General features: G+C 41.8%; 3 protein-coding genes across 9 annotated transcripts in view; 1 reads left to right on the top strand and 2 right to left on the bottom strand.

Annotated features, from left to right (window-relative positions):
* Positions 1–7,964, bottom strand: part of fam131bb (family with sequence similarity 131 member Bb) — a 47,525-nt gene extending 39,561 nt beyond the window's left edge. For 2 of the 4 annotated variants that reach the window (XM_034218944.1, XM_034218943.1), the window contains exon 1: positions 7,820–7,964. In XM_034218944.1, coding sequence (XP_034074835.1) covers positions 7,820–7,847 — 28 coding nt within the window. In that variant the 5' untranslated portion in view covers positions 7,848–7,964. The remainder of the gene's footprint in view (positions 1–7,819) is intronic. The other 2 variants (XM_034218942.1, XM_034218945.1) reach the window with 2 other exon arrangements.
* Positions 7,965–19,125: 11,161 nt separating this feature from the next.
* LOC117547997 lies at positions 19,126–25,356 on the bottom strand. Of its 2 annotated transcripts, XR_004569277.1 has the most exons (4): positions 25,183–25,356; positions 22,748–22,831; positions 19,843–20,007; positions 19,126–19,467 (listed from the first exon to the last, which is right to left on the bottom strand). XR_004569277.1 is itself a non-coding variant. In XM_034218918.1 (3 exons), exons 1-3 carry the CDS (start codon positions 20,656–20,658, stop codon positions 19,211–19,213), a joined length of 783 nt encoding a protein of 260 aa, XP_034074809.1. In that variant the 5' UTR covers positions 20,659–22,053; the 3' UTR covers positions 19,126–19,210. The 2 variants fall into 2 exon arrangements, 1 of the variants encoding a protein (XP_034074809.1); XM_034218918.1 differs by lacking the exons at positions 22,748–22,831; positions 25,183–25,356 and adding an exon at positions 20,298–22,053.
* Positions 24,649–27,002, top strand: part of zyx (zyxin) — a 28,323-nt gene continuing 25,969 nt past the window's right edge. The window contains exon 1 of one of the 3 annotated variants that reach the window (XM_034218914.1): positions 24,649–24,938. The gene's annotated coding sequence lies outside the window, so the exon portion shown is untranslated. Of the gene's footprint in view, positions 24,939–25,048; positions 25,594–27,002 lie in introns of those variants that run through there. The other 2 variants (XM_034218915.1, XM_034218916.1) reach the window with 2 other exon arrangements.

Consider the following 27,002-nt stretch of genomic DNA (forward strand, 5'->3'; position numbering starts at 1 on the left):
AAGCATACACAAGCTGTGTACCACACACACACACACGACGCACACACACACACACACACACACGCACACACACACACACACTTGTCACTGACGAAAATACAGTCTGCGGTTGTTTTGCAGCAGATCTCACTGCCTCTTCCTCGCTGATGAAGTGAGGAAGAATGTGCTCCTCCTATCGACTGCTTCTCAAGGCCTCTAGCTCTGAAGGGATGATGGATGCAGACATCCAGTGTGTCTCCACCTGAACCGTGGTGCTGAGGGCAGCTTGGCTAAAGCACGGTAAAAACGTCAGTTTAAAACATAACCTTCAATGATGAGGAATTTATTTTTCAATAGACTCTTTGAGACTAAACCTTTTTTTTGCCAAATAAACTGTTTTAAACTACTGAAGGTTCAAGTAAACTTAACCCAGCCTTGGTCAGCACTCATTTTCCAACAATGTTTGGAATAATAAACAAACAAAACTACAGTGGCCCTGAAGTGCAAGACACTACAGCATTTCACAAAACACTACAGCATTTCAGAAAACACAACAGCATTTCAGAAAACACAACAGCATTTCACAAAACACAACAGCATTTCACAAAACACAACAGCATTTCAGAAAACACTAAAGCATTTCAGAAAACACTAAAGCATTTCAGAAAACACAACAGCATTTCAGAAAACACTACAGCATTTCAGAAAACACTAAAGCATTTCAGAAAACACAACAGCATTTCAGAAAACACTACAGCATTTCAGAAAACACAACAGCATTTCAGAAAACACAACAGCATTTCAGAAAACACTAAAGCATTTCAGAAAACACTAAAGCATTTCAGAAAACACTACAGCATTTCAGAAAACACTACAGCATTTCAGAAAACACTAAAGCATTTCAGAAAACACTACAGCATTTCAGAAAACACAACAGCATTTCAGAAAACACAACAGCATTTCAGAAAACACTAAAGCATTTCAGAAAACACAACAGCATTTCAGAAAACACTAAAGCATTTCAGAAAACACAACAGCATTTCAGAAAACACTACAGCATTTCAGAAAACACTACAGCATTTCAGAAAACACTACAGCATTTCAGAAAACACTACAGCATTTCAGAAAACACTACAGCATTTCAGAAAACACAACAGCATTTCAGAAAACACTAAAGCATTTCAGAAAACACAACAGCATTTCAGAAAACACTACAGCATTTCAGAAAACACTACAGCATTTCAGAAAACACCACAGCATTTCAGAAAACACTACAGCATTTCAGAAAACACTACAGCATTTCAGAAAACACCACAGCATTTCACATTGGACGGAAAGGGTATTCCTTTAGTGATGTTTGTGATTGGACAGAGCCAGCCAGAGAAGCACTGCTGTGATTGGTTGTTTTGGCTGCCAGTCAAGAAATGACGCTTTGTAATTGGTCAACACCCGACAGTGAAATATGTCCCAACACATCAGCCGTTAGCACACACTCAGAGCTCTCAGCTCCTCATATCTGTTCAGAAACTGGACACAAGTTAAACATGTACAAACCACAGACTGTCTATGTCATGGTGAATACAGTCGCTGCTTTATTTATGTCTGTATGACGTTGTTGTGAGTGTGGACGGAGCAGCTACAGGTTAGTTTAGCCTGATCGATCCGATTCCGATAGGATTTACATGGAGATACGGCCCGCCCCCTCTCCAGCGTCTTGTTTGAATGACAGGAGTAAACACAGAATTAATGCTTTATTAATTCATGGTTTTTAAGGGGCTTATCTCCATGTAAATACTATGGTAGACCACCCAATATTCGCATCGCTCTAATCGCTCGAGTTTCACCGCGGCTGTCAGCTGTGTTTGCTCCTGTCATTCAAACAAGAGGCGCTGAGAGGGGGCGGGGCGTATCTCCATGTAAATTCTATGGGAGATACCAACTACAACCAAATGAACATATTTGACCGTGATTTAATTGTAATACACGTTTCAAAGTGATGCCGAAGTAACTACATACTGATAACGGTTAGTAAAAACCATGAATTAACGCTTTGACAAGTCTGCAGATAAGACGGCAGGCGAAAAGCTTTTAAAATGCGTGTTTTCTGAATGGAATCGGATCCATCAGGCTAACTAACCTGTAGCTGCTCCGTCCACACTCACAACAACGTCATACAGACATAAATAAAGCAGTGACTGTATTCGCCATGACATAGAGTCTGTGGTTTGTACATGTTTAACTTGTGTCCAGTTTCTGAACAGATATGAGGAGCTGTGAGCTCTGAGTGTGTGCTAACGGCTGATGTGTTGGGACATATTTCACTGTCGGGTGTTGACCAATCACAAAGCGTCATTTCTTGACTGGCAGCAAAAACAACCAATCACAGCAGTGCTTCTCTGGCTGGCTCTGTCCAATCACAAACATCACTAAAGGAATACCCTTTCCGTCCAATGTGAAATGCTGTGGTGTTTTGTGAAATGCTGTAGTGTCTTACACTTCAGGGCCACCGTACTAATCAATATAGTCAACTCTAAAATACCACATATATGCATTGGCATGATAATATTATTGTGACAAGTGGGGTATTCACCTGGTGTTTCCAGAAGATAGACGTAGATGCTGCCAAAATCGACCGAAGGCCACTTTCGAGGATCGTTTTTCCCTACATCTGCAGGCAGTCTGTAAGGGCAATCCGACAACCCACACAGCTCTAGTTTACGCTGGTAACGACCTAGAGCACACCCCTCAAGTCCAGAGATGTAATCCGAAGACATGCAGCGATTTCTTCGGTCGTTAATTCAGAAAAAAAAACCTAGTGCGCTCTGCCTGGCTACGTTAGCTAGCTGTTTATATTAGCACCTCCAGGATTTTTGCACCTCCAGAAAAATGGCGTATTTATATATATATATATGGCGCGCGTTGCATTGTGGGTAGCTTGTGACGTCACTGTGTGTGAAAGAATAACCTCCACAGAAAGCTGAATCCAGGCATCCCAGGCCAAGCGTTAGCGCTGCAGGACTTAGCATAACACAGTGACATCCAGTGGCGTTTTCTCCCGGAGGCCAAGGGAAGCCAGGCTTCCCCTGTTTTTTCGGATTGTAGTTATAATTTAAATAAATAAATAAAAACACTTTGTTTTGTTTCGATAATTATCCTTTGCTGTGTGTTGCTGCCGGCCCGTCTCTCCCCCATTCTCATTGAGTATTTTACAAAGAGTGAAACAAATAGCGCCCCTCTAGGTGTTATGGTAAAACAGTAGATTGCACTCACTGTTGCGAGAGGAGGCCAGCCGAATCTGGCTTCCCTTGGTGAAAAAAAATGGAGGGATTGACCAATCAGATGAGGCTCACGTGATGCCCCTGCCAACCTGTGATTGGTCAGGGCCATGCCAAGGGAAGCCAGCCGCCTCTGGCTTCCCTTGCCTCACAATCCAATCAAATCGCATCAACTTAGTGTTGCAGTGACGCATCCTAAAATCCGGAAGTAAGCTGCTCTCGGTTTCCCTCGACAAAAAAGCAATGGGATTTCTCCATAAGATTTAGGAAAATAGCTCGAAATAAGGTCAGTGGAAAACGAACCTGTTAGATAAATGCAAGTTTTGTTCAGTCGGATAATATCCACATGTCTACCCTACTTTTATCATTTTCTAATCATAAATCTAATCGATAGAAGATAGATAGCGTCACTGCACCACTCTCACCGCCGTTAGAAAGTAGCAAGCAACTGAAGCAAGTGCAATTATGTAGGGTGGAGATTTGGAGTATTTCATCAAAAATAATTGTACTAAACTTCCGCTACAGCAGCAACAACAAATACAATCTGATGACAGGCCAATGCCCAAACTGGAGCTGTGTACAGCGAGGAACAAAGGAGCAAATCGGACGTAAAACGTTAAAGGTCTCCTGATTTAGTTTGTGAATGAATGAATGCTTATTAGAGTTTCGGCTGGAGAGTGCGTGCGGACCTGTCGGTTAGATAACAGGCGTAAGTCCTGCATCTGATACAAATGTGTGTAAAATGATACCGGGTGCTGTAATTACTCATCTGGTTACGTTATTACATTGACCACCACACCCCCGACCCAAAAGAAAGGACGTATTATTGGCTTCCCCTAATTTTTTTCCCACGCCACGCTACTGGTGACATCACACAATTGTATTGGCTAGCGCTCCAACACATTGTGCGTGATAGGCTAAGGGGCGGGACATCTCTAAGCGGTTGACCAATCACAACAGAGCCGGCCAGCTAACCAATCCGAGCAGACTGGCCTCTGGTTTCAGACAGAAACCAGAAAAGAAAAGAGGTGCACAGGCAGTATGAGAAAAACAAAGAGCTTTTTGAACATTAAAGCATGGAGACATGTCCCAGTAGAGACACCAACTACATACATATGAACCTGAACATGATCCTAAAACATCTCTCAGCACCTATGAAGTTTTTCTCCCTATTCAGATAACGGCCCATGGTTGTGGACTGTTTAGCATTTCTGCCTTGTCCCATGTTAGAATCTGTTTACAACTTTTTGAGATGTCGCTACAAAATCTGATCCTCAAGATCAGCGCTGAACTCAGACTGAAACATCACACTAAGGCAGACTCTGCTAAATCTCCTTTTCATTTACGGCCATCAAGCATTGGAGTTTTGCTTCTCGCTGCTTTAATTGTTTGTTGTTTGTTATGTGTGTACACGCCCAGGGGACTGCAGATGGAAATGAGCTACTAGCTAAATCTGGCATAAATCATTTCTTCCCCTTCTTGAGATGACTTGATTTCTATGCATGGTCCTTGTTTATTAAGGATATGATAATAACAGACTGACAGGGATGAAACATGACCTCACTGGGTGCACATAGGAAAAGTTTCTCACAGGAAATTCTGCCTCCTTTAGGTTTTTAGCAGCAAAACTCCTCGGTATTGTTTAAAATACACTTCTTGTTTGGTGCAGAACTCCCTGAAGGCAACGCTCTCCCATGTGTGGAGGTACAGATCTGAGGGAACATCTCACTGGTGTTTCTGCTGCGGCTGTCGGCGGGAAAACATGCATCGCTGTGTTTGTTTTCTTTTCCTCATGTTTTTATGTTGTGTGTTGATGCATAAATGGCTGCATGTTGTCAGGTGACGCAGAATGACAATAACAACTCAGCTCATTGCCTGCATGCATGAGGGTCTGCAAGATAATGCTTTTCAGCCTGGAGCTTCTAACGTGTGGGGTTTTCTGTTTGAATGAATGTGTACCGCCCACCTCTCATAACAGGATATATGTATGGTAAAGTGTTGACTCTAACCGGGGATAATATAGTTAGCTATAGGTATTGTTATCACTAAGAATATTGCACTATAGTTTCTTCTGCGTCACCGAAGCTCGTCACAATAATTACATTAACGACCTTTACATACTTACAGATGTGACCTTGATCATATTTGATAACCTCGATTATGCCCGTTGTGTTTACATGCCTGTTTGTTTACATGTCAGCTACATTTTAACCAACAATTATCGGGAATAAACAGCCGTGTTTTCACTCTTAAGAGAACGTAAGGCAGCACAGAATTTAAGCATTTTTAATAACAGAGCCTGAGAGTACACTTTTTTCAATTTGCTTCTTGTGTGCCTATATTTTATTTACATTCTTTTTAAATCACAATCCTATTGCAATACCTGAATATTCTGAAGAAGGAGAGTTGCATTGCACTTTAAAAGGTTATTATTGTGCCTTTACGCTATCGTTATATCAGTGGCCTAAAAGTGTCTTCTTGTATTCCCAATCTTTTTATGTATCGCAACGACTTTTTAGGGAATATATTGCCCAACATAAACAGCTATCATGACAGACCTAGTGCCACTTCCGTTGTGAGCTCCATAACATGTAGTAAACAGTGCAGAATGTAGTCCCTCGACATGCTGTTCATAGTGTTTCCCACACAGACACAACTCTTGCCACAGCATTGCTCAGGTACACACAGATATCAGATATGATGGAGCAGAGAGAGATAGAGTTACAGGAGGGCAGGCAGACACATCAGGGCTACTCCCGCCCGTACAGATGCTGCTCCTCTTGTTGATCTCCGCTTGGCAGAGTGGACTGCAGTTGAGAAGGCCGATCAATAGCACACACTACAGCCATCCTCACCCAGGGTAAACACAACCACGCCTGCAGACTGCTCCGCATCCCGCTGCTTACTGGAGAAACTCGGCACATGGGCCACTTCTCGTAACGACTGTTTGTTTTCACACAGATTACAGTGCTCACATGCGGGGGTATTTGCAAGTGTGTGTTGCATATACTCCAGCTCTACATCACGTATCCACTGATTTAGACGGTTAAACACCTGAGCTTTTGAATCCATAACATTCATCTGTTTGTAACCTATATATATATCAATATTCCAATTACTTGTATGGACTCTTCTTGCAGTATTTCTATTCTATTTTATTTCTATGTACTTGCACTATTTTACCTATTTTATTGTGTTGCACTGTTCGAGGAGCCTGTGACCTAAGATTTTCATTGTCATAACTGTATTATGACAATAAAAGCCTTGAATACCTTGAATGAATGCCTTGAAACTATAACCGGAGCAGCCTTATTGAAATCTTGTCTAAAAATATGCGTCAGAATCAGATTAATCGTGTCCAAAAAGCTTTTATGCCCTCTTCAATACCATCATTTCTCCCCGCGGTGCTGCGTAAGGTCTCCTGTCATGACCTGAGTGTTGACAAAGCATCTTAACTCTGCTGCTCTGCAATGTGTCCACTGAGACACCGCTCCTGCTGTATTCAGTTCACCCCTGCTTTGCTAACTGTGTCATGTGCTTGCATATCCCAGATATATTGAAAACGCTCCTGCACATGCACACAGTGGAGATGCAGTCTGTAACCTGTGTTTGACATCCATGACCCCTGCTAAGGTTATGCACGTCTCAGAGTGACGTAGGACGTGTTCGGAGACATGCGTTCGATGTGTTTAAGAGCCTGATGTGCTAAGTGCTTCATTCATATTTCAACGCAAAGGAAGTCTGTGTTTATTTGTACCTTTGCAGCTACATGCTAAGACGTCCTGGCTATGCACTGCAACTATACTAACGTTCTTTCACACGTACAACCCCTTCGAGTGTGTCCCCACCTTGCAGCAGTTTAACATGTCATGTGTGTTTATTCAGGGGGGTTCTCACAATCTCACACACCCTATCCTGCACGTATTCTCCCTCTCCCTCTCCCCATCACCACCACCATCGGTCCGTCTCCCCCCTCCTCCCTGCACTGAAATGCTTCCTCTGCTGCTCGTTTCTTTGATCCCCCATCTATCCATGCAAATAACAACAAAGTGTGTATACGCCCCTGACAATGGCATTCTCCCTTGTGTCCTTTCCCCCCTCCTGGCTCTATAAATAAGCACTATTACAGCGTTTCCCTCTCTCCATCCCGCTCTGCCTCTCTCTCTCACACACACACACACACACACACACACACACACACACACACACACACACACACACACACACACACACACACACACACACACACACACACACACACAACCATCATAAATCAGGGGATGGAAGGAGGGAGGAAGGGGGAGAAGGGTGGTGGGGGAGGCAAACCACACACACATTTGAACACATATTGTCTCTGACACCTCTGCCTGTATTCTGTGTCTCTGTGCTCACACACTGCGCCGATAGACAAAACAAACACCTGAGACACACACACGTATAAATGTAAAGCCGGTCCTTACACAGTCTCGCGCAAGACCCCCCATCCTCCTCCTCATCCTCCTTCTCCCCCCCAACCAAACCCCGTTCTAGTCTGCAATGAGAGAGGGAAGAGAAGCGGGGCTTACTCAGTGTCCTGGAGCCGATGCATCCCATGGTGTATTCACAAAGGCCCTGGATACAAGCGTGGAAGTGTTACCCGGACACCGAGCATTCTCCCTCTTCCTCCTGCGACTCTCTCAGCTTCTCGCTTATTGCCTCTCTCTCTCTCTCTCTCTCTCTCTCTCTCCTCTCTCTCTCTCTCTCTCTCTCTCTCCTCTACTCTCTCTCTCTCTCTCGTCTCTCACTCTCTCTCATCTCGTCTCCAGTCGGAGGCTCCTCCTCTCTCGCTCTCTCGCTCTCTCTCTCGCTCCGGTGCAGTGTCTTAGAAGAGATCCGGTTAGTAAGTCAGTATGCCTGGAGGAGATAGATAGGGGCTAAATAAAGATGCGAGGAGGGCGTTATTAGCATTATGTAAACACAAACAAATACTCATAATATAATGAATAACAAATAATCTAAATATCTTTCCAGATATCCATTCTAATGTGCAGCCTTTTGTTACATTCACCTAAACAGATATTAAGACTGACAATGACTGGATCATTTGTAAATGAGAAAAAAACATCCACAGGCATTATTATTATTCTAATGAGAGGTCAAAGCGTTTAGTGTGTATTGGGTTGCCAGGATCAATGGCGCGCTGCTGAGAGCGCCGGGCTGCCATTGTTGTAGATATCTCTGCACTGCCGTAATATTGTTGAGCTAAAATGGGGGATTCTCTCTCTGTCTCCCTCTCCTGTGTGTGCTCAGCCTAACAATGCACTGCAGCGGTTTCCTCGCCTCCATTACCCTCCTCCTCCTCCTCCTCCTTCACACTGATCACTCCTACACACACACACACCACACACACACACACACACACACACACACACACACACACACACACACACACACACACACACACACACACACACACACACACACACACACACACACACACACACACACACACACACACACACACACACACACACACACACACACACACACACACACACACACACATTAAACAATCTTGGAGTAAAAAGGAAAAAGGCAGCTGAGGGTTTTCCTCCACAGTGAAGCTGAGTCTCCACCTCTTTTGTTCTTACGTCGTCTCTCCGTATCGATCCGCCCCTCAGTCATCTCTGCACCTATTTCTTGCTCCTGAATCACGTCTCCCCCCCCCCCCCCCTCAACCCCCCCTCATCCCTGGAGAAACTAATGAGAGGGGTGGCTCTTTTATCTACATCTCCCTCTCATTAACACCACCACACCTGCACCTGTTTGTATGGTGTGTATTAAAAAAGGTACAATGAACATTAATTAACATTAAGTCCATCATGTATATGTCCACAATTTGAAGGCTAATTTTCATCTGCAGCCCCTTCATTCCACTTCATATCAACAATTGTTCCCTTTAACCTTCTCTGTTGCTCCCCTTCAGTTTGGGAAGCCCCTCTTTCTTTGCTGATTGTCAATTCATTTAAGCTCTTCCTATAAGTGTGTGTCAGCAAATGACGCAGGAGGAGGAGGAGGAGGAGGAGGAGGAGGAGGAGGTTGAGGGGGTGCATGTGTGTTACTGGTCACTCGTGTTTTCTAGACTTTTACGCACATTAGGCGAAGAAGACGGAGAGGGAGAGAGCGCGACAGATGGACGGACGGAGAGACAAAGACATGGGCACAGATGGGGTGATGGGAAGGAAAGAGTTGAGTCATGCGAGAGAGGTGTGGAGACGATGCTGATGCTGTTTAGTTTAGTTTATTTATTTATTTCGAGCGTGTAAAACCAAAGAAAATACAAATGAAACAAAAGATGATGCAGACATGATACAGTACTATACAAATGAATGCAATAACAAAACGAAATATGTAATTAATAATTGAATAATCTGTAGTATTGTCTGATATCAATAAACAACAAAGCTTTAGCTAAGTACACGTCCGAAAAGGGGTCGGAAGAAGTTCACACTTATTTAATCCGACCCCTTCTCCCTTTTTTTTTACATTTTCTTTTTTTTCTTTTTGCATCTTAATATATGTTAACATACAATATCAATGTATACTTTAACCTTGAATAATTTATATAATCATTCATATAATATATACAGGCAAGTTAGGAGAATGGTCTCAATATATTTATATATATATATATATATATATATATACACATATGTACATACACAAATTCATAAATTGAATACAAAACAGGAATATAAACAGTTATGGTTTAGCAATCCCTGTACCTTGTGAGAATGGTGTCTTTATACCTCTTTTTGAATAGTTTGATGGACATCCCTTTAGCTCCTCACTCACATTGACATCCCTTTAGCTCCTCACTCACATTGACATCCCTTTAGCTCCTCACTCACATTGACATCCCTTTAGCTCCTCACTCACATTGACATCCCTTTAGCTCCTCACTCACATTGTTCCAGATCTTCACCCCACAAACAGAAACACAAACACTTCTCTTTGTTGTGCGCACCCTAACATTAGTGAATACAAATGAACCACGTAAATTATAATTCCCTTGTCTTTCATTGAACAATATCTGAATATAATTGAACGTTTTTTGCCTTAAACATGGTTTGTGCAATTTGGAATTCAACAAGATCTGACAGTTTTAATAATTCTAGCTCTAAGAATAATGGCTTTGTATGATCCCTATAGCCGACATTTCTAATAAGTCTTATTGCTCTTTTTTGTAGAGTAAATAGGGATTGTGTTGTAGTTTTATAATTACTGCCCCAAACCTCTGCACAGTAACTTAAATAAGGTAACACCAAAGAACAGTAAAGAATATAGAGGGAATTTTGATCAAGAATCTGTTTTGCCTTGTTTAATATTGCAATACTTCTTGAGACTTTGGAATGAATATGTTTGTGGGTTTCCAGCTCAGTTTCTCATCAATTGTGATTCCAAGGAATTTATGTTCTTTAACTCTCAATGAAAATCCCATCTATCTTAATGGATGCTAGTGTATTGCTATTTCCAAATATGATTAATGTTGTTTTATTCAAGTTTAATGATAACTTATTACTGTTTAGCCATAACTTTAGTTTGCATATTTCAGCTGTGATCTCTTCCAGTAGTAGCTGTACATTGTCCCCAGAACAAAATATATTAGTGTCATCAGCAAACAAAACAAACTTGAGTACTGTCGATACATTGCATATTTCATTAATATACATAATAAATAGTTTCGGCCCCAATACTGACCCCTGGGGGACACCGCATGTAATGTCCAAATATGAAGAACAACACTCTCCCAGCTTCACAAACTGTTGCCTGTTGGTTAAATAACTCCTAACCCATTCCCAAACTACACCCCTGATTCCATAACGTTCCAGTTTATTTATTAATATGTCATGATTAATTGTGTCAAATGCTTTTTTTAGGTCAATGAATATTCCAATGGCATGTTTCTTTTGATCAATTGAGCTAGTAATTTCTTCAAGTGAGTCTATTAAAGCCATCGATGTTGATCTATTGGCTCTGAATCCGTATTGACTTTCGGTGAGAAGTTTGTGTTTTTCTATGAAATTGTCCAGTCTGTTATTGGAAAGCTTTTCAAGAATTTTTGAGAGTTGTGGTAGAAGTGAGACAGCTTTGAACAAAGGTATGACTTTTGCTATTTTCATTTTGTTAGGAAATGCACCAGTTTGGAATGATAAGTTACATATGTGTGTGAATGGTTTTGAAATAACATCTACAACCTTTTTTAATACAGTCATGTCAATGTCATCACAATCGGTAGATTTTTGTTTTTACATTTCGTTACAATATCAACTACTTCCCTTTCATCCACTGCTGTGAGGAACATTGAGAAAGGATTACGTTTTATTACGTTTTCCAGTTTTTTTTCTGATGTTCCTCCATCAGGGATTTTACCTGCTAATTCAGGTCCAACATTTACAAAGAAATCATTGAAACTGTTGGATACAACATCCATATTTTCCTCTTCCTTATCCTTGTCAATGAAGTATGTGGGATAACTCCTTTTCCTAGACCCATTTTTTACAATACTATTCAGTATGCATTTGAGAATGCAGAGAGATGCAGAGGCATGGATGTGATAGCAGTTCATGCAGACATAACACATCACTCATATTCCAGCCAATCCCTGCACTGTGGGCGTAAATATAGATGTGTGTTAGCTCTCACTGGGAGCGAGAGTGAGGCGGCTGCCGGGGTCAGCTTCAAACGGGGTTTTGGATCCTCAACCTGATTAGGACAAAATCAACAGCGCCTCTAATGTGTGCAATTGAGTTCATTTTTCTTGGACTCCTGTTTACTTCTCTGGGTTTCAATTCCCCCTCCATCTGCCCATTAGTCTGTGTAAATCACTGTCTGGAAGTCTTCATCCTCTCTCATTCAGTCTCTCTATTTGCACCCTGTCATGGCAAAGAATGCTGTTTCAGAAATCCTCATTCAGCTGTGCATAAAGAGGACATGTGATGCTCATTTTAAGTTTCATATTTGTATTACAGTTTACATGCTTTTATGTTCAAAAAGAGCCCAGTAAACCCCAAATGCATAATAGGGCGTCTAAATAAGAAACATATTTGGCCTTTTTTGCTCATTCGCCTGCATCAAAGATAGGATGTATTTACCCTGTGCACGAGCTAGGTCAGATTATTGACTCACACTGCAGCTGCAATGATTAATTGATCAGACTATTTTGATGGTAGACTGACTGTTTAATTCCATTTGCAAAGCCAAACATCTTCAAGCTTCTAATATGGGAATTCTTTGCTGCTCTTTCTTCTCATTGCATCACGATGAATTGGGATTCTTTTGGTTTTGTGTCAATCTATTCAAGACTGTTATGACAATAGCTTGATCTCTAGGAAAATGGTGACTTGAAATTTGTCTTATGTTCCATAGATCAAGCAATTCATCGATTAACTAAGACATCATCTTCAGTTCAATAGATAATGCAAAGAAAAGATAGTTGCAGCCAGATCACACACACACACACACACACACACACACACACACACACACACACACACACACACACACACACGTTTCTACAACAATGCATGTACAACGACATGAAACCGCCTTGCGTCACGTGACCCTTCTATCATGTTCCCATCAGCACGTCTCTGTTTTTCCTATCTCGGCTGACGATGCTGCGCTGAATTCAAATGCAGCTGTTTAAACGTATCTCTGGGACCCGCACACACCTCATTCCTGTAATCAGTGACTTTCATGTACCTGTCACTATCTGTCCATCAGATCCTGCCTCTTCTGTTGGTTGCACATCAAGGGTAATGTAGAACAGCTTAAAGATCTTCTGTGCAGATGAAGGGAAATGCCTGTTTTCAAAGTCACTCTGAAAGTTTGTAGTATATATATTTATTTTTATGGTTAAAATTCTCTAAAATATGTAACTCTCCCATTGCCTTTTTTTTCTCCACTGCCCACTGCTTTCCATGTAACCCTGTCGTTATTCTGTGCTCTGCTGAACCTCTGCTCCTTTGTGCTACTTGTTAATTGGAACCACATGTTACGCATCGGCCTCAAGGAGCCACCTTGTAAGTTAGGCGAGAATGTGCGGGTGTTTGTGTGTTAAGGAGGAAGAGAGAGTGTGTCACTGACAGCCTGGCTGTATTGGGTTTCACATATGAAGAAAGAGAGAACATATAAGTGGGGAAGGAGAAGTGTTGGGGGCAGAGGGAGGAGAAAAAAGGGAGAGAGAAAGATGAAAGGGGGAAAGAAAAATGGGGGTAATTCTCTGTGGTTTGTTTTTAAGGAGGAATGGGAGTAAGAGGTGGGCGGGGAAGAATGTGATGTATAAATGTTGTTTTAAAAGAGACAGCCTCTAATAAGCTGTTCTTAGGCAGCCACCTCTGGGTAGGGAAATTGAAACGAGTGATTTAAACTTGCATTCTTTGTAATGTCCAGCAGATGGCGACTACATAAAATAAATTTGATTGTATAGAAGTCGACGAGAAAAAAGTCACTACTTCTCAATGGATTATATATACTCAGTAAACATTTTCCTGAGGACTTTTTGGTCTCAATCGCTTCTTTCAAGTCTTCTTAAACACAGCAAGATGTTCATTTTATAAATGTTGGTCCGATTTGGAGTAATTTAGACAATAAGAAAGCAGGGCTAGCTTATTACGGACAGCTCACTAAACACAGCATTGTCCAGTATTAGTGCTCTCTTACAACTTTGACCCTTTCCTTAGTGTGTTTGCACTTTGCAGTTCATAAAAGTATCATTTTGGATGCCTAGAAATGTCTATTTCTGCATTTGATTGTACTTTGCTTTAATTGCTACCTCACTGGTTGAAAAAAAACAAGATGACGGAACCAAAAAGCCAAACTTAAGGCTCCAAAACCGCTGTCCACAAACCAATGATGATACCCTGCAACTTTTTCAGTTGATAGACATTTTGGGTATTATTATTTGAAGTTTTTGGCAGGCAGTTCACCCTTTTAGCTTGAATTCTTTGTGTATGGGTGGTAGGGAGTCTCGTTCTGTGGGTGTGTGTGTGTGTGTGTGTGTGGTGTGTGTGTGTGTGTGTGTGTGTGTGTGTGTGTGTGTGTGTGTGTGTGTGTGTGTGTGTGGGTGTGTGTGTGTGTGTGTGTGTGTGTGTGTGTGTGTGTGTGTGTGTGTGTGTGTGCGTGTGTGTGTGTGTGTACTCTAGTTCTTAAAAAAGGCAAAAACCTAGCGTACGAGGAGTTCCCAACTCTCCTGTATTATTTACAATCCTTTTTCCTGCACTCCTGCATTCTCTCTCTTTCTCCAGCCCTCCCTGTCTAGCCCACCGCTGCTGCAGCTGTTTATCCCCAGAGATTGCCAGCTTATCATGTGTCCATTCTCCTCTACAAGCCTATCACTCTCTATCAGAGGCATGTCACTATCTCTACACTCCCTCCTGTCCTTAATCACATATCTAACTGATGTGGATGCTGTCAGGCAGGGGCGGTTCTAGGGGGGGGGGTGCAGGGGGGGGGGGGCAGTGCCCCCCTAACACTGACCTCTGACCCCCCTAACAATGAAAAGTTTTTTTTTAGTTTTTTTTTTAAATGTATATTTTCTGGTACTCGGTTTGCCAAAAACCGCAGGATTTTGTTGCTGGAATGTGAGATTGTGCAAACACCCTTATGTAAAGTAGAGATGTAACTGTTTATTGCCTTTATTTTTATATAAATATGGCGTTAGTGCAAACATTGCACTATAACTTAAGCTGAAGCTAACAGTAATAACTATAAGATCTATCTGAAATAAATAAATGTACTGAAACAAATACCAATAACTGTATTGCATTGTTTTCTTATGCGCAATTACTTCATACTGTCTAGTTCTCTTTTTCGTCCTGCATTTATTGTGCCCCCCTCAGAAAATAACTGGCCCCCCAGTGGCTCCCCCAGTCAAATTGGTCTAGAACCGCCACTGCTGTCAGGAGATTCTGAGGAGTCTTCTCCCTAAGGCATTGTATTCTCTTATGGCGCGTTTCCACTGCAGGCCTCGCTCGGCCTCGCTCGGTTTGGTTTAGCCCGGCTCACTTTAATGCTGCGTTTCCATTACAGTTTAGGAACTGGGGTAGTTACCATAGTAACGCAGTGTAGGCGGGGCGATCAGCTTTTTGGCGGGCGGAGCGACGCTGCATACAACTGCCGTGATGTCATCTTCAATGCGACACAACTCACAAAACAACAATGGAGGATGTGGAAGCCATCGTGTCCTTGCTTCTTGGTATGTGGTTTTTTATCACAGCAAGAAGGGAAACTTTGTTTCGGAAAAGGCTGCTTATAGCAAGACGTAATACAGAAGAAGCTGAGGGGAGACTTATGGCAATCGTACAACGCGGCAGAGACTACTCCAGGACGACTCAACGACAACGCTACTCGGTAAGCTAACGTTCGCTAACTAGCAATGTGTTTCACGCTCACTATACGACCAAAGTGTTTCACGCTCATTATATGACAAAAGTGTTTCAAGTATTTAATTCATTGTAGCTACCACTTTTACGTATTAAAATATGTATGCTTTTGTTTGTGTATTTCAGAAGTTAGGTTGCCACCGCAGACCATGTGTTTGGATGCTTGACCGAGCAACCGAGTGGTGGGGTGTGATTGTTCCATCTTTCACACACACTCAGTGGAGAACTTCAGGATGTCTGAGGAAACCTACGTATACCTGTGCAACAAACTGCGGCCAGCGATGGAGAGACAGGACACAACATTCCGCGAGTGTATACCTCTAAAGAAGAGGGTGGCCATCGCACTGTGGAAGCTTGCGACCGGCTCAGAGTACAGAAGCATTGGACATCTTTTCGGAGTGAGCAGGACTACTGTGTGCCGGTGTGTGCAAGACTTCTGTGCTGCTGCAGAGACGTTGTTGTAGGGGTGTGCGATTATGGCAAAAATCATAATCACGGTTATTTGGGTCAATAATTGATATCACGATTATTTTGACGATTATTCATTGACCATTTATTGAACTTTAAAACAAATAATATTTTACCAATAAACAAGATCAACAAATATGTTGGAGCGCACTTCCAAAACCATACTAAACATATATTATTAATATGATAAATAAATTAGACCAAAATAAATGAAATCAAACATGTTGCAGTGCACTGTCACAACCTACTGAAAACTCCTTAACATATAGCCAACATGTTGGTAAAACATATTCAACATATTCCACTCAGTTAAACGTTGAAGGCTGGCCCACCGTCATGGTCCAGAAGTAACAGGAAATAAATGTTGAACTACAATTTAAGACCAAATAAAAATGTTTAGGCCACCATGGCAAATGCTGGTAGGGCTGCTCATGTCATCTCTTAAAGATGTTTTGCAAGAAACACCAGGCTGTTGACATGGTCTGGTTTCAGAGATGAGCGCAGGCAGGGGACGATATTGCCACCTGTACTGAAGACCCTCAGCCACGCCCCGACACATGGGGTGACGCCGGCCAATCACAAAGCTTTGATGCGTTCAAGTGCATTATTCTGGCACAGGAAGATTATGATACAGGACATTAACAATAAAACAGAATATTGTTGTTCTATTTTTAGACACATCTCGCGATCGACTGGTTGGGCACCCCTGGGCTAGACCATAGGTCTGTTGTGGTAGCAAAGTAGTCAGCTGAAGCCACATCTCTCTCAACTTCCCCACGGCATTTGTCATATAGTGCAGGCAGCGCAGACCTGCTGAAATAATACCGAGACGGCATCGCGTAACGCTTGTCCAACGTGTTGACAAGTTGCTTAAAGCCCTGGTTGCTAACTGGGCACATATCTTTAGCGATGTGAAATGTAATGGCAAAGTACTTGCAAATAGTGGAAATAGTTTGACCCTTCTTTTTAACGAGTTGCTGCTCTTGTTCTGACATCTTCACTCGCGCTGAACACTGACAACACATGTCACTCCCACGTGGCCGAGTGGGCTTTTAGGGAGGGGCGAAAGCGCACCCAGCAGAATAATCGTATTTTGTCAATTATGCTGTTTTCATAATCGTTGCAAGCCATAATCGTAATCGCGATTAAAATACGATTAATTGCACAGCCCTACGTTGTTGGTACCGGAACTAATTCGTTCACCAGACCGGGAGCAGTTTGCAGAAATGGCTGCCTATACTGAGAACAGGTGGGGGCTCCCACAGTGTGTAGGTGCTATTGATGGATCACACATACCCATCTTGGCACCACAGGAATACCACTGCGACTATTTCAACCGTAAAGGCTGGCACTCCATCATCCTTCAAGGAGTTGTAGATGGAAAGGGACATTTCTGGAATGTGTTTGCAGGAATGCCTGGGAGCTTGCATGACGCTCGGGTTTTGAGGCTGTCCTCATTGTGGGAGTTAGCCAGTCGTGGCAACTACTTTCCACCTTGCACCAGGGACATTGGTGGGGTGAATGCTGGCTATTACATCCTGGGAGACAATGCCTATCCCTTGCAAAACTGGCTCATAAAAACGTTCCCTGACAATGGACGGCTGACAGCAGAACATGTGATCTACAACAAGAGAATTTGCAGAGCACGGGTAGTGGTAGAAAACGCTTTTGGTAGACTGAAGGGAAGGTGGCGTTGCCTCATGAAAATAAATGACTGTGATGTGAAACTTGTTAAATCAATGGTGCTGACATGCTGTGCTTTGCATAACCTCTGCGAGAGTCATGGAGAGACCTATGATGATGGGTGGGATGCACCAGGGGTAGCAGTGGCTCATGGGGCAGAGGAGGAGGGCACTGAAATACGAGAGGGTTTGATGCGCTACCTGAATAGCTAAATATTCATTGTATACAGGAAACTTGAATGTTTTGGTTCATAACATCATGGTTCAGTAAGTTGATATACATTTCTTGTGTTTGTAATTATAAACACGACATTGAAAGATTGTGGGCCATTAAGGCTAGTGACGTTTTGTTTTTATTATTACTACATTGTATTGAACATAAATAAATCTATTTTTCTCTTTCACATGTGTTTGTCAAATGATTTAAACAAAAAAATGTTATCAGAATTGACTATTTAGTAAATATTTGGTTTTCAAGCACCAGTAAGTACTTCCCTATAATAAGAACATTTGAGCAAATATGAAAGTAAACATAAATGATCTCTTATCCCCCTTCTCTTCCAGTTTATTTGTAAAAGGAAATATTTTACTTTAAGTAATGTGTCAGTTACCAAATAATGTTTTAGAGGAGGACCTCAAGCAAGCAAACTCAATTTCTTGCTTTAAATCTCTTCTTAAAATTAACTTTTATCTTATGGGCTTTTTCCTAACTGATGGTGTTTCTTATTGCTTTATAAATGCATGTATGTTTATATCTAGATCTTAATTGGGCTATTTTTACAATTGTTTTTGAGTGATATTTTAGGCTTTTGTTTTTAAAGATCCACAAATATTATTAGTAATGGTATTAGTTGTAGCCTATTTTTATTTAGGAAAAATATAGGCCTATAACTTCTGCCTCATGTGAATCTGAGTTTTTGTTCTGCTGATTTAAAGCCCTTTAATTGTACATTTCAGTTTATGATTGGATTCCAAAACTGTAATGTGTGTGAGTGGCAACCCAGTGACTTTGTTTACATGCTCACGGAAATCAGTTTGTTAATCAGATGATGGCAGGAAATCAGACGATGCATTTATCAACAAGAGATAAGATGAGAAGTACTTTATTGAATCCCAATTTGGGAAGTGTTTTTTGTTGCAGCATAAAAAGGCATGGCATTGTATGTACAATAGAAATTAAAAATATATATATATTTGTTGCAGCAGCATAAAAAGGCATGGCATTGTACAAATACAAAATAAAAAAATGTTTGTATTGCAGCAGCATAAAAAGATATGACATAAAAAAAAAAAAGGAAAGATAAGAAATAAACAAGAAAGTATAAATGTTGCATTTACAAATTAACAAAAACAAGAGAGATGAAACTGAATAATATTAAAATTACAGAGGTGGTTCGTCTTCCTGAGGAGACGGGCCACGTCGGCTGCCCCCTAGAACCTGGCCGAGAGTGCGCAGGAAGGCTAGGTTAAACGCATGAGTTTGAGCGTTCTCCTCCCTTCTCAAGGCCATTTCCTCCTCCCTCGCCCGGGCAGCAGCCTCCATGGTCAGCTGCCAGTGCCGATCCACCTGGGCCAGGCTCTGTTCATGGTGCCGTGCCTGCTGTGCTAGGTGCTCGTCTCCTCCTCGTTTCCTCTTGCCTGTATGACGATAAGATAATTATAGCAATAAGAATTAGCAATAACAATGAAAAGGACAGGTACAGGTACAGGTCACACAAGGATACAATACAATGTATAAGCAGAACAACAGTAAGAATGAACTAAAGACAGTTATGCCCTAGATGTTTACAATGACTGTGAAAGTGAATTACATTATGTCCAGCCTGTTGATAATGAATATAAATATATGTATATAATAGGATGTCACACACAATTGTACTAGCTGCGTACTAGCTAGTTTGTAACAGAGCATTTCCACACAGTGGTATAGCTTATTTTACTTAATGACGATGGATGATCTAAAGTTTAAAAAAAAGTCACAATTCCAGTCGTTTTGCCATGCCTATTTCTTACCTAGAACCACACGCTGCGGTGTCGTGATGGCACTCGGCGTTGGTGTCGGTTCCTCGACTGGTGTCTGTGGTCGAGTTGAGGTGTGTTCTGATGATGTTGAGGACGGAACACTGCCACCACCCGTTGTTCGGGACTGTTCTTCCTCACTAGTCCCAATGGCATCATCTAGAACAGCAACATGACTTGTTAATTCCACAAACTACTGTAGCACAATACTAAATAGCAACAACAACTGTAGAAAAGAAGAACCTAAACAATGGCGCATGTGGTGTTCGCAAACAATAGCTCTAGCTAATGCTATCTGCCAGCTAGCTATGTAGCTCTTCGGGGCTCCATAAAAGCATGGGTTGTCGAACATAAATGTAAGGATAAAATGTGTTTGTTAGAAGTGAGCTTTAGAATAGATAGGGACACAACGCTTTCAAGCAAATAACAGAGTGTTAGCAAAGACTTACCATGCAGGGACTCCAGTAACGCGGTTGCAGAGTCCAGGCCTCCCTCCCTCCCAACGTTGGCCGGTCTATGGCCATAAATAGCGTCCAACAGGTCGAACCACTTCCAGCTTTTCCTATCTGAACCACTCCGGCCGTTGTGGTCCTTCACGGCTCTATACTCACTCTTAAGCTTTTTCAGTTTTTCCCTACACTGCTGGAAAGTCCTTGAGAATTTGCGCTCGGACAACAGTGCAGAGACCTCCTGAAAAACTTTTAGGTTGCGAGTTGTGCCGTCGAGCTCCCGCTGGATTGTATCATCTGCAATCAGCTGGAGGAACGTCGCAACTTCGTCAATCGACCACGGTATGTTTTTCTTTGCCATTTTCTTAGGTTTACAAAAATGCTGCAAGCGTCCCTTAATATATGCGACACTAGGGATTAAGTCGCGCGAGAATTGTGACGATTCTCTCTGACCAATCAGAGTCGTCACTAGTTTAGCATATTCCGCCCGGTTGTTGGCCCCGCTTGTTGGCCTCGATAGAACCACGATTTAGTCGGGCCAGAAAAAGGGTGAAAAAGTAGCCTCGGGCCAACACTAGGCCAAGTGGAAACGCAACCAAAAACGGGCCCCGCACGGCTCGGCGCGCTTAAAGCGAGCTACCCGCTGCAGTGGAAACGCGCCATTAGTCTGGCTGTGCTCACCACTGTGTGAGCCTGACCCCTGCTGGGGGAACTGGGGCTCTACAGTCTGGTTGAATGGGAGCCAGTTTGGCTGCAGGGAGATGTTTTTCTCCAGGTGCTGAGTGAAGAGACTATGTTCTCTCTCAAGTATGCAGGTTCTTATCCTGTCTAAAGCACGCCCGGAATGTCTGCTTGATGGCTTAATGTTTTGTTTTTTTCCGCTTTGTGGGCACAGCTACTTTGCAACTCCATTGTAGGCTATACATACTTGCAAGAGGATTTGTGCATTACAACTTCCTTTTATCAATTTATCTCACATCACCAAACTTAAATGATCAGAGATTTGTTTACATGTGAAATTGAGAAAAGCTCCTCCTTGCGCTAAACTAACTTTGTTTATGAGGGAATTTTACAAATATTGGTTATATCTCAAATAATATCTAACAACGTTTTTTAAAACCAGCTTTATGTGTTGCTAGAAGTGTGTTGTAATGACACAAGAGGTGAATTACCTTTTCAAACAACAGCTGGGATTGCCATAAATTGAGCACAGAGGGTCCAAGACAGGGATATTGTTTAACCTAATATAATACGCATTTTTATAAATGGCGAAAATCCCAGAGCTCGCTCCAGAGGAAGTTTCTCCCCCCTGCTTGAAACGCCTCAATTGGACTCATTTGTTTACTTCTGTAATACAGTGACATCACTATGTAACACTTAGGCTACTAATGGGTAGCGCTCCAACAAATTGTACGTGATAGGCTAAGGGGCGGGAGAGCTCTAAACAGTTGACCAATCACAACAGAGCCGGCCAGCTAACCAATCAGAGCAGACTGGGCTCTGGTTTCAGACAGAGGGTGAAAAGAGGTGCGGCCGCACAGGCAATATGAGAGAAATAAAGAGCTTTTTGAACATTAAAGTGTGGAGACATGACACAGTGGAGACACTAAGTACACATATAAACCAAAATGAACATAACAAGACCTCTTAAATTCTCATGCGAGGTTCAGAAGCAGTGTTCATTTATTAAAATGTAGGAGTGGTGGGCGTGTGGTGCAGTGGGTTGTGCGTTGGTGTTCAGATCAGGGGGTCACAGGTTCAAACCCCACTGCAGTCAGCATGTCGTTGTGTCCCTGAGACACTTCACCCCAAATTGCTCCTGTGGGGATTGCCCACAGTATTGAGTATGTAAGTCGCTTTGGATAAAAGCGTCTAACAAGTAACATGGAATGTAATGAGTGTGTGGTTACAACATACTATCAGAGAAAGAGTGGAAGGAAAGCCAAGTTGAACTGCTCAGTCCGGTATTCATCATGAGCTTTATACAGTCTACTACTCTATGGTCATTTTCGACACCTTTAAAATGCATTTAGTTGGGTGTGAGAAATTAAAGAAACATTAACCCTCCATTGAAATAGCTTCCTCCTTTTCTCTGTTGAGCGAATTAGTGAGGGAGAAAAAGAGGGTTGGAAATGATCCAGGAACAGGATAATAACTCAGAGCATTATAAGGCAGTTGCTGACTCACAGGAGCAATGGGAGGGGGAAAGGGAGAAGCGGAAAGAAAGATATGAAAAGGGAAATAAAAGTGCAGCGTTTGCAGGGCAGGGCTGGAGGAATTTGGAAAGAAAAGTGTTTAAAAAAACATGCCTCACGAAACAGAGAGAGGGGGAGAAATATGGCACTTAGAGAGGGAGGGGGAGACGAACGGTTCTCTCCAAAGTTTGGCTGCATTCCAGGCTGTCTGGCTCTGATTGTGACGGCCTCCTGTTTTTATTTTTTGTATCTTACCTCCAGACTTAGGGGACCCCGGAGCTTCCCTCTGCCCTGCCTGATCCAAACGTCAGTCTCCATGGCACCGGCTGATGTTTGCAGCTGCATGAAAACAGGAAGAAGAGCTTTACTTTGGTGTCATTTCAACAAACTAACGTCGCCACTGAGACAGAAGGCAGGCTTGTAAATTGGCAGGAATTTGGAAAGGCAAACAGAAGTTGACCTCCTCCCGAATGTCACCTGCCTGAGAGCACTTTTTTGGCGTGGAAATTCAACATGTTTTTTTAGTCCCAGTGGAAGTGGGGAGAGACTGGAAGCATTCCTAGCGGGACAATGGGCTATCAGAGACCCCAAAGACCACTCCCTGTGTATTTCACAGACATGAATCAGGCAACAACAGGTTACACAACGGCTACTGCAGAAGTCTGAAAGAGGGGAGATCTGCCTGGTTTCACAACCTGAATTAAATGCAACTCTGCTGCTACTCAACCTGAAAGTCATGGGAGAGATGAGTCAGAACAGAAGTGGACACTTGATGCTCGCTCCAAAACCTCTGAAATGTTATATAGAGTCATACAGTGAGATAACGGCAATTGTTCCAATGCCCTTTCTCTTTTTACTTGTAGAAATACATAAGTACAAATAATTTATATGATCGGTTGATCTGTTGATTATTTTCTCTGTAATTTAATCATCTTTGGTGAAGCACATTTTAAATAATGTCACAATTCCCCACAACTCTAGGTGGCATCTTGAATTTGCTTTCTTAGGTATATTTGCTTGACTTTTTCATTTCATTCAATTCATTGATAAGTTATTAAAATAGTGTATTATTTGTCGGATGACTTATCAATTAATGGACTTAATAAAAATAAAAAAGCACTGGTAAAAGTCAGTCTTGATTTTAGCCCATTCATAAATGTGTTTGTTCATTTGCATTATGAGCAGAAACACTGTTTGAATTACCGGACCCATGTTACAAAAAATCTAAATGTAAAATAATAATTACACTTTCAAAATATTAAAATAAGAATGTAAAAATGAATGTTCATTTATGTGAAAAGACTGAATAATGTAGTCAAAAGTAATGAGTGATTTATTGCATTATACGAGCAATGACTACACCTGAAAGTGTGATAACAAGACTATGATAGGGCTACCTGAGTCATTATGGTGTGTGTGTGTGTGTGTGTGTGTGTGTGTGTGTGTGTGTGTGGTGTGTGTGTGTGTGTGTGTGTGTGTGTGTTGTGTGTGTGTGTGTGTGTGTGTGTGTGTGTGTGTGTGTGTGTGTGTGTGTGTGTGTGTGTGTGTATTGCATAAAAGGATATTAAGTCATAGTAGCAGTCATTTGTGCAGGATGGGAGGTGTTATCTAACACCACGGTGAAGGGCGATCACATCCTCATTGTCAGGATGAACAAATATGATTTGTGAAAGAGCCATAAAAGGAGCAATCCAAGTTCCCACATGTTTACTGCCTGAGTGCAAAGCAAATAATGATGTGGCAGCACACTTGGCAACCGGAAAAATAATTCCTCTACAATCTGATCCTCAGCTTTTGCCTGTCGAGGCAAGGTATTGAAAGGCATAAAACCAGACTTTTTTGTATTGCCTAACAGTAAAAACAAAAGTTAAAATAGCCAAAGTATACCACAACCCAGGCCTGTTTGAGCATACTTTTTTCCACCGTTGTGCCTCCTTGTGTTTAAAAAGCATGACCGTTTTAGTGTCTGTATCTAATCAAGCCTCGAGTCTAGCCCCATTATCTCTCCCTCCCTCTCACTCCCTCATTCCCTCAGCCTGACCTTACAAGGAGAGGCAACAGGGTTGATGTCATTGAATGAAGAATGCTTCAAGAATCCAGAGAGAAAGGAGAGCAGCAGGAGGAGGAGGGGTCTAACTGGACAGTTATATGAACACACACACACACACACAGAGAAAGAGAGAGGGAGGGTGCTGTTTACGTAGTAATACACAACTCCTGGGCCAAAGTAAAACGAGAGAGAACTTGTTTGGAAGGATGGTGTCATTCCTTTTCCAGACTGAAAAGCACAGGGGGAGGGTCTAATAGCTGGAGAGGGGAAGAGAGAAAGATAAGTTACCATTATTTTACAGTCAGCTCTTACTTAGCCTGGACCAGGAGAAAAAACAAGAACAAAAGGAAGAGGGGGAAGGAAAAAGGAGATACACACTGCAGCTGTACTAACAGGGTAAGTAATGGACTTTCATGTGAATCAGGATGAAAGAAGGAGATTGCATGTATTACTTTCTTTTGGACTGCCACACAGGTTACCTAATAAGGTGAAGTCTTTTGTCAATGCATGATTGCAGATTGTTTCAATGAGGGATACACACCTTAGGGAAAGGCATGTTTGTGATGTGACACTATGGGTGTCACATGGCAGCGGTTTATAAGACATATGAAAACTACTGCAGATTCTGGTTGAAAGATACCTTTGTGTGGATGATGTCCCGTTGTTTCCCTATAGCTGATAGGCCGTTTTGAGAACAGAAACATATACTGTAGGCTGATGGACACCGACGATAAGGACTGCTATGCGGAAACCCCAACAGGAAGTCGAGCCAAAAAGTTGACAAAGCTAGTTAGCTAGCCGCGCAGCTGGTTAGCCTTTATTTACGTCAGAGAGTGGAAGAAATAACTTGATGACAGCACAGTTATGAGAAGGCGTGTGTGTATTGCCATATGAGGTAAGGAAAAAATGGGGCGGTGTTGTAGCCACCAAAACTACCTGAGATAAGCTAGTAGTGGTAGGGGTGTGTAGCAAGCTAGCTAACGTTAATACTGCTGTGATTGATGATAAGCCAGAGGTTAGCGTTCATCACACTGACTGGTCAAGCTCACAGGTGAGATTATGTTGTCTTGTATAACCTAAAGAGGATTTATATTTTCCAGAGATATATGAATGTGTGTTGAAGCTACAAAGCTAGCGTTCCCTGATATAAATATGTAACTGCTAACGTTTTTGAACGTCATTTAATCACAACGGTTAATAACGGCTAACTGTTAATTAGCAACGTTACACTCTTTCCTCTCTTAGCCCCATAGCTAACTGGGTTATACACATTTTCCCATTGTGTTTATTGTTTGTAAGTTAATTATTAATTATTATTAATTAACCTACATGTATTTGCTGTGTTTTGTAAACGCGCACCCATTGCTGTCAGCTGTCAAAGCATAGGTTGGCCAACCAGTGGTGTAGTAACTAAGTAGATTACTCAAGTACTGTAATTAACTGCAATGTTTGAGAGACTTGTACTTGACTTGAGTATTTCCATGTTTTGCTACTTTGTGCTTCTACCCCACTACATGTATGTACATTTTAGTCTTACATATTTCCATTAATAGGTTAAATATAATCAACACTTAAATAAGACTTTAGTTACAACTGGAGTACATTTCACAAGCTCCCCTGCAGCAAACAAAGTCATTTAAAACTAGCTGCAGCTTTCAGCTCTTACATTTATCAAAACATATTATTATGAAATGGGCCAATCTGCATAATGAGTACTTTTAATTTAAGTATATTTTGATGCTTATACAGTTTATTAATGGGGGATGGAGCACCAAGATACAGTATGTTTATTAAAAGTGCAAGGTAAATATAAATATGTTACCAGGTGGCTACTGACTAGAGCTGCAATGATAAGTCATGTAATCAATATGTTGATGGACAAACAAAACTATAGCCATCTCTTTTTGATATTGTACTGATTAATTATGTAATTTATCATGCCAAAATGACAACAAATGCTGAGTTCAGCCTCTGAACTATGGATATGTCCTGCTTATCCCTTATTGGAGTTTACTGAATGTTTTTGTATTGTGAACTGACAAAGCTTTAAAGACCTCAACTTTGACTCTTGAGATACTGGCATGCACACTTTTCAGATCAAACAACTAATTGATTTATATAGACAACTATCAGCAGATGTAGTTGCTGCCCTACATGTGTATTCTATGTGGTGCCTATAGAGTGCCACAGTGACGCGTCCTAAACCCCGGAAGTAAGTTAGCATTTTACCACTTCTGGTTCCTTCGTCAAAAAAGCAATGCAATTTCTCCATAGGAATTTGGAAAATAGCTCGAAATAATGTCTGTGGTTGAGACACATTGAAGAGACGGATCACGTTTTGTTCTACGACATTAAATACATCAGAAGTGACCCCGCTGGTGATTTCTGAAGAGTCTACATGTCTGAAAAACGATGGTTGTTACCAAGTGGCTGAATAGGACTACAGAAGTTGTCGAAGCC

Source organism: Gymnodraco acuticeps, unplaced genomic scaffold, assembly GCF_902827175.1.
Source record: "Gymnodraco acuticeps unplaced genomic scaffold, fGymAcu1.1, whole genome shotgun sequence".
Taxonomy (NCBI): domain Eukaryota; kingdom Metazoa; phylum Chordata; class Actinopteri; order Perciformes; family Bathydraconidae; genus Gymnodraco; species Gymnodraco acuticeps.

Bases quoted from the DNA above. Each gene is read 5' to 3' on its own strand.
- LOC117547997 (XM_034218918.1), bottom strand. From the start codon at position 20,658: ATGGCAAAGAAAAACATACCGTGGTCGATTGACGAAGTTGCGACGTTC. The intron at 20,008-20,297 runs GTAAGTCTTTGC...TTGCTGTTCTAG, and splicing joins GTTACTGGAGTCCCTGCATG to ATGATGCCATTGGGACTAGT. The intron at 19,468-19,842 runs GTAAGAAATAGG...ATCGTCATACAG, and splicing joins ACCGCAGCGTGTGGTTCTAG to GCAAGAGGAAACGAGGAGGA.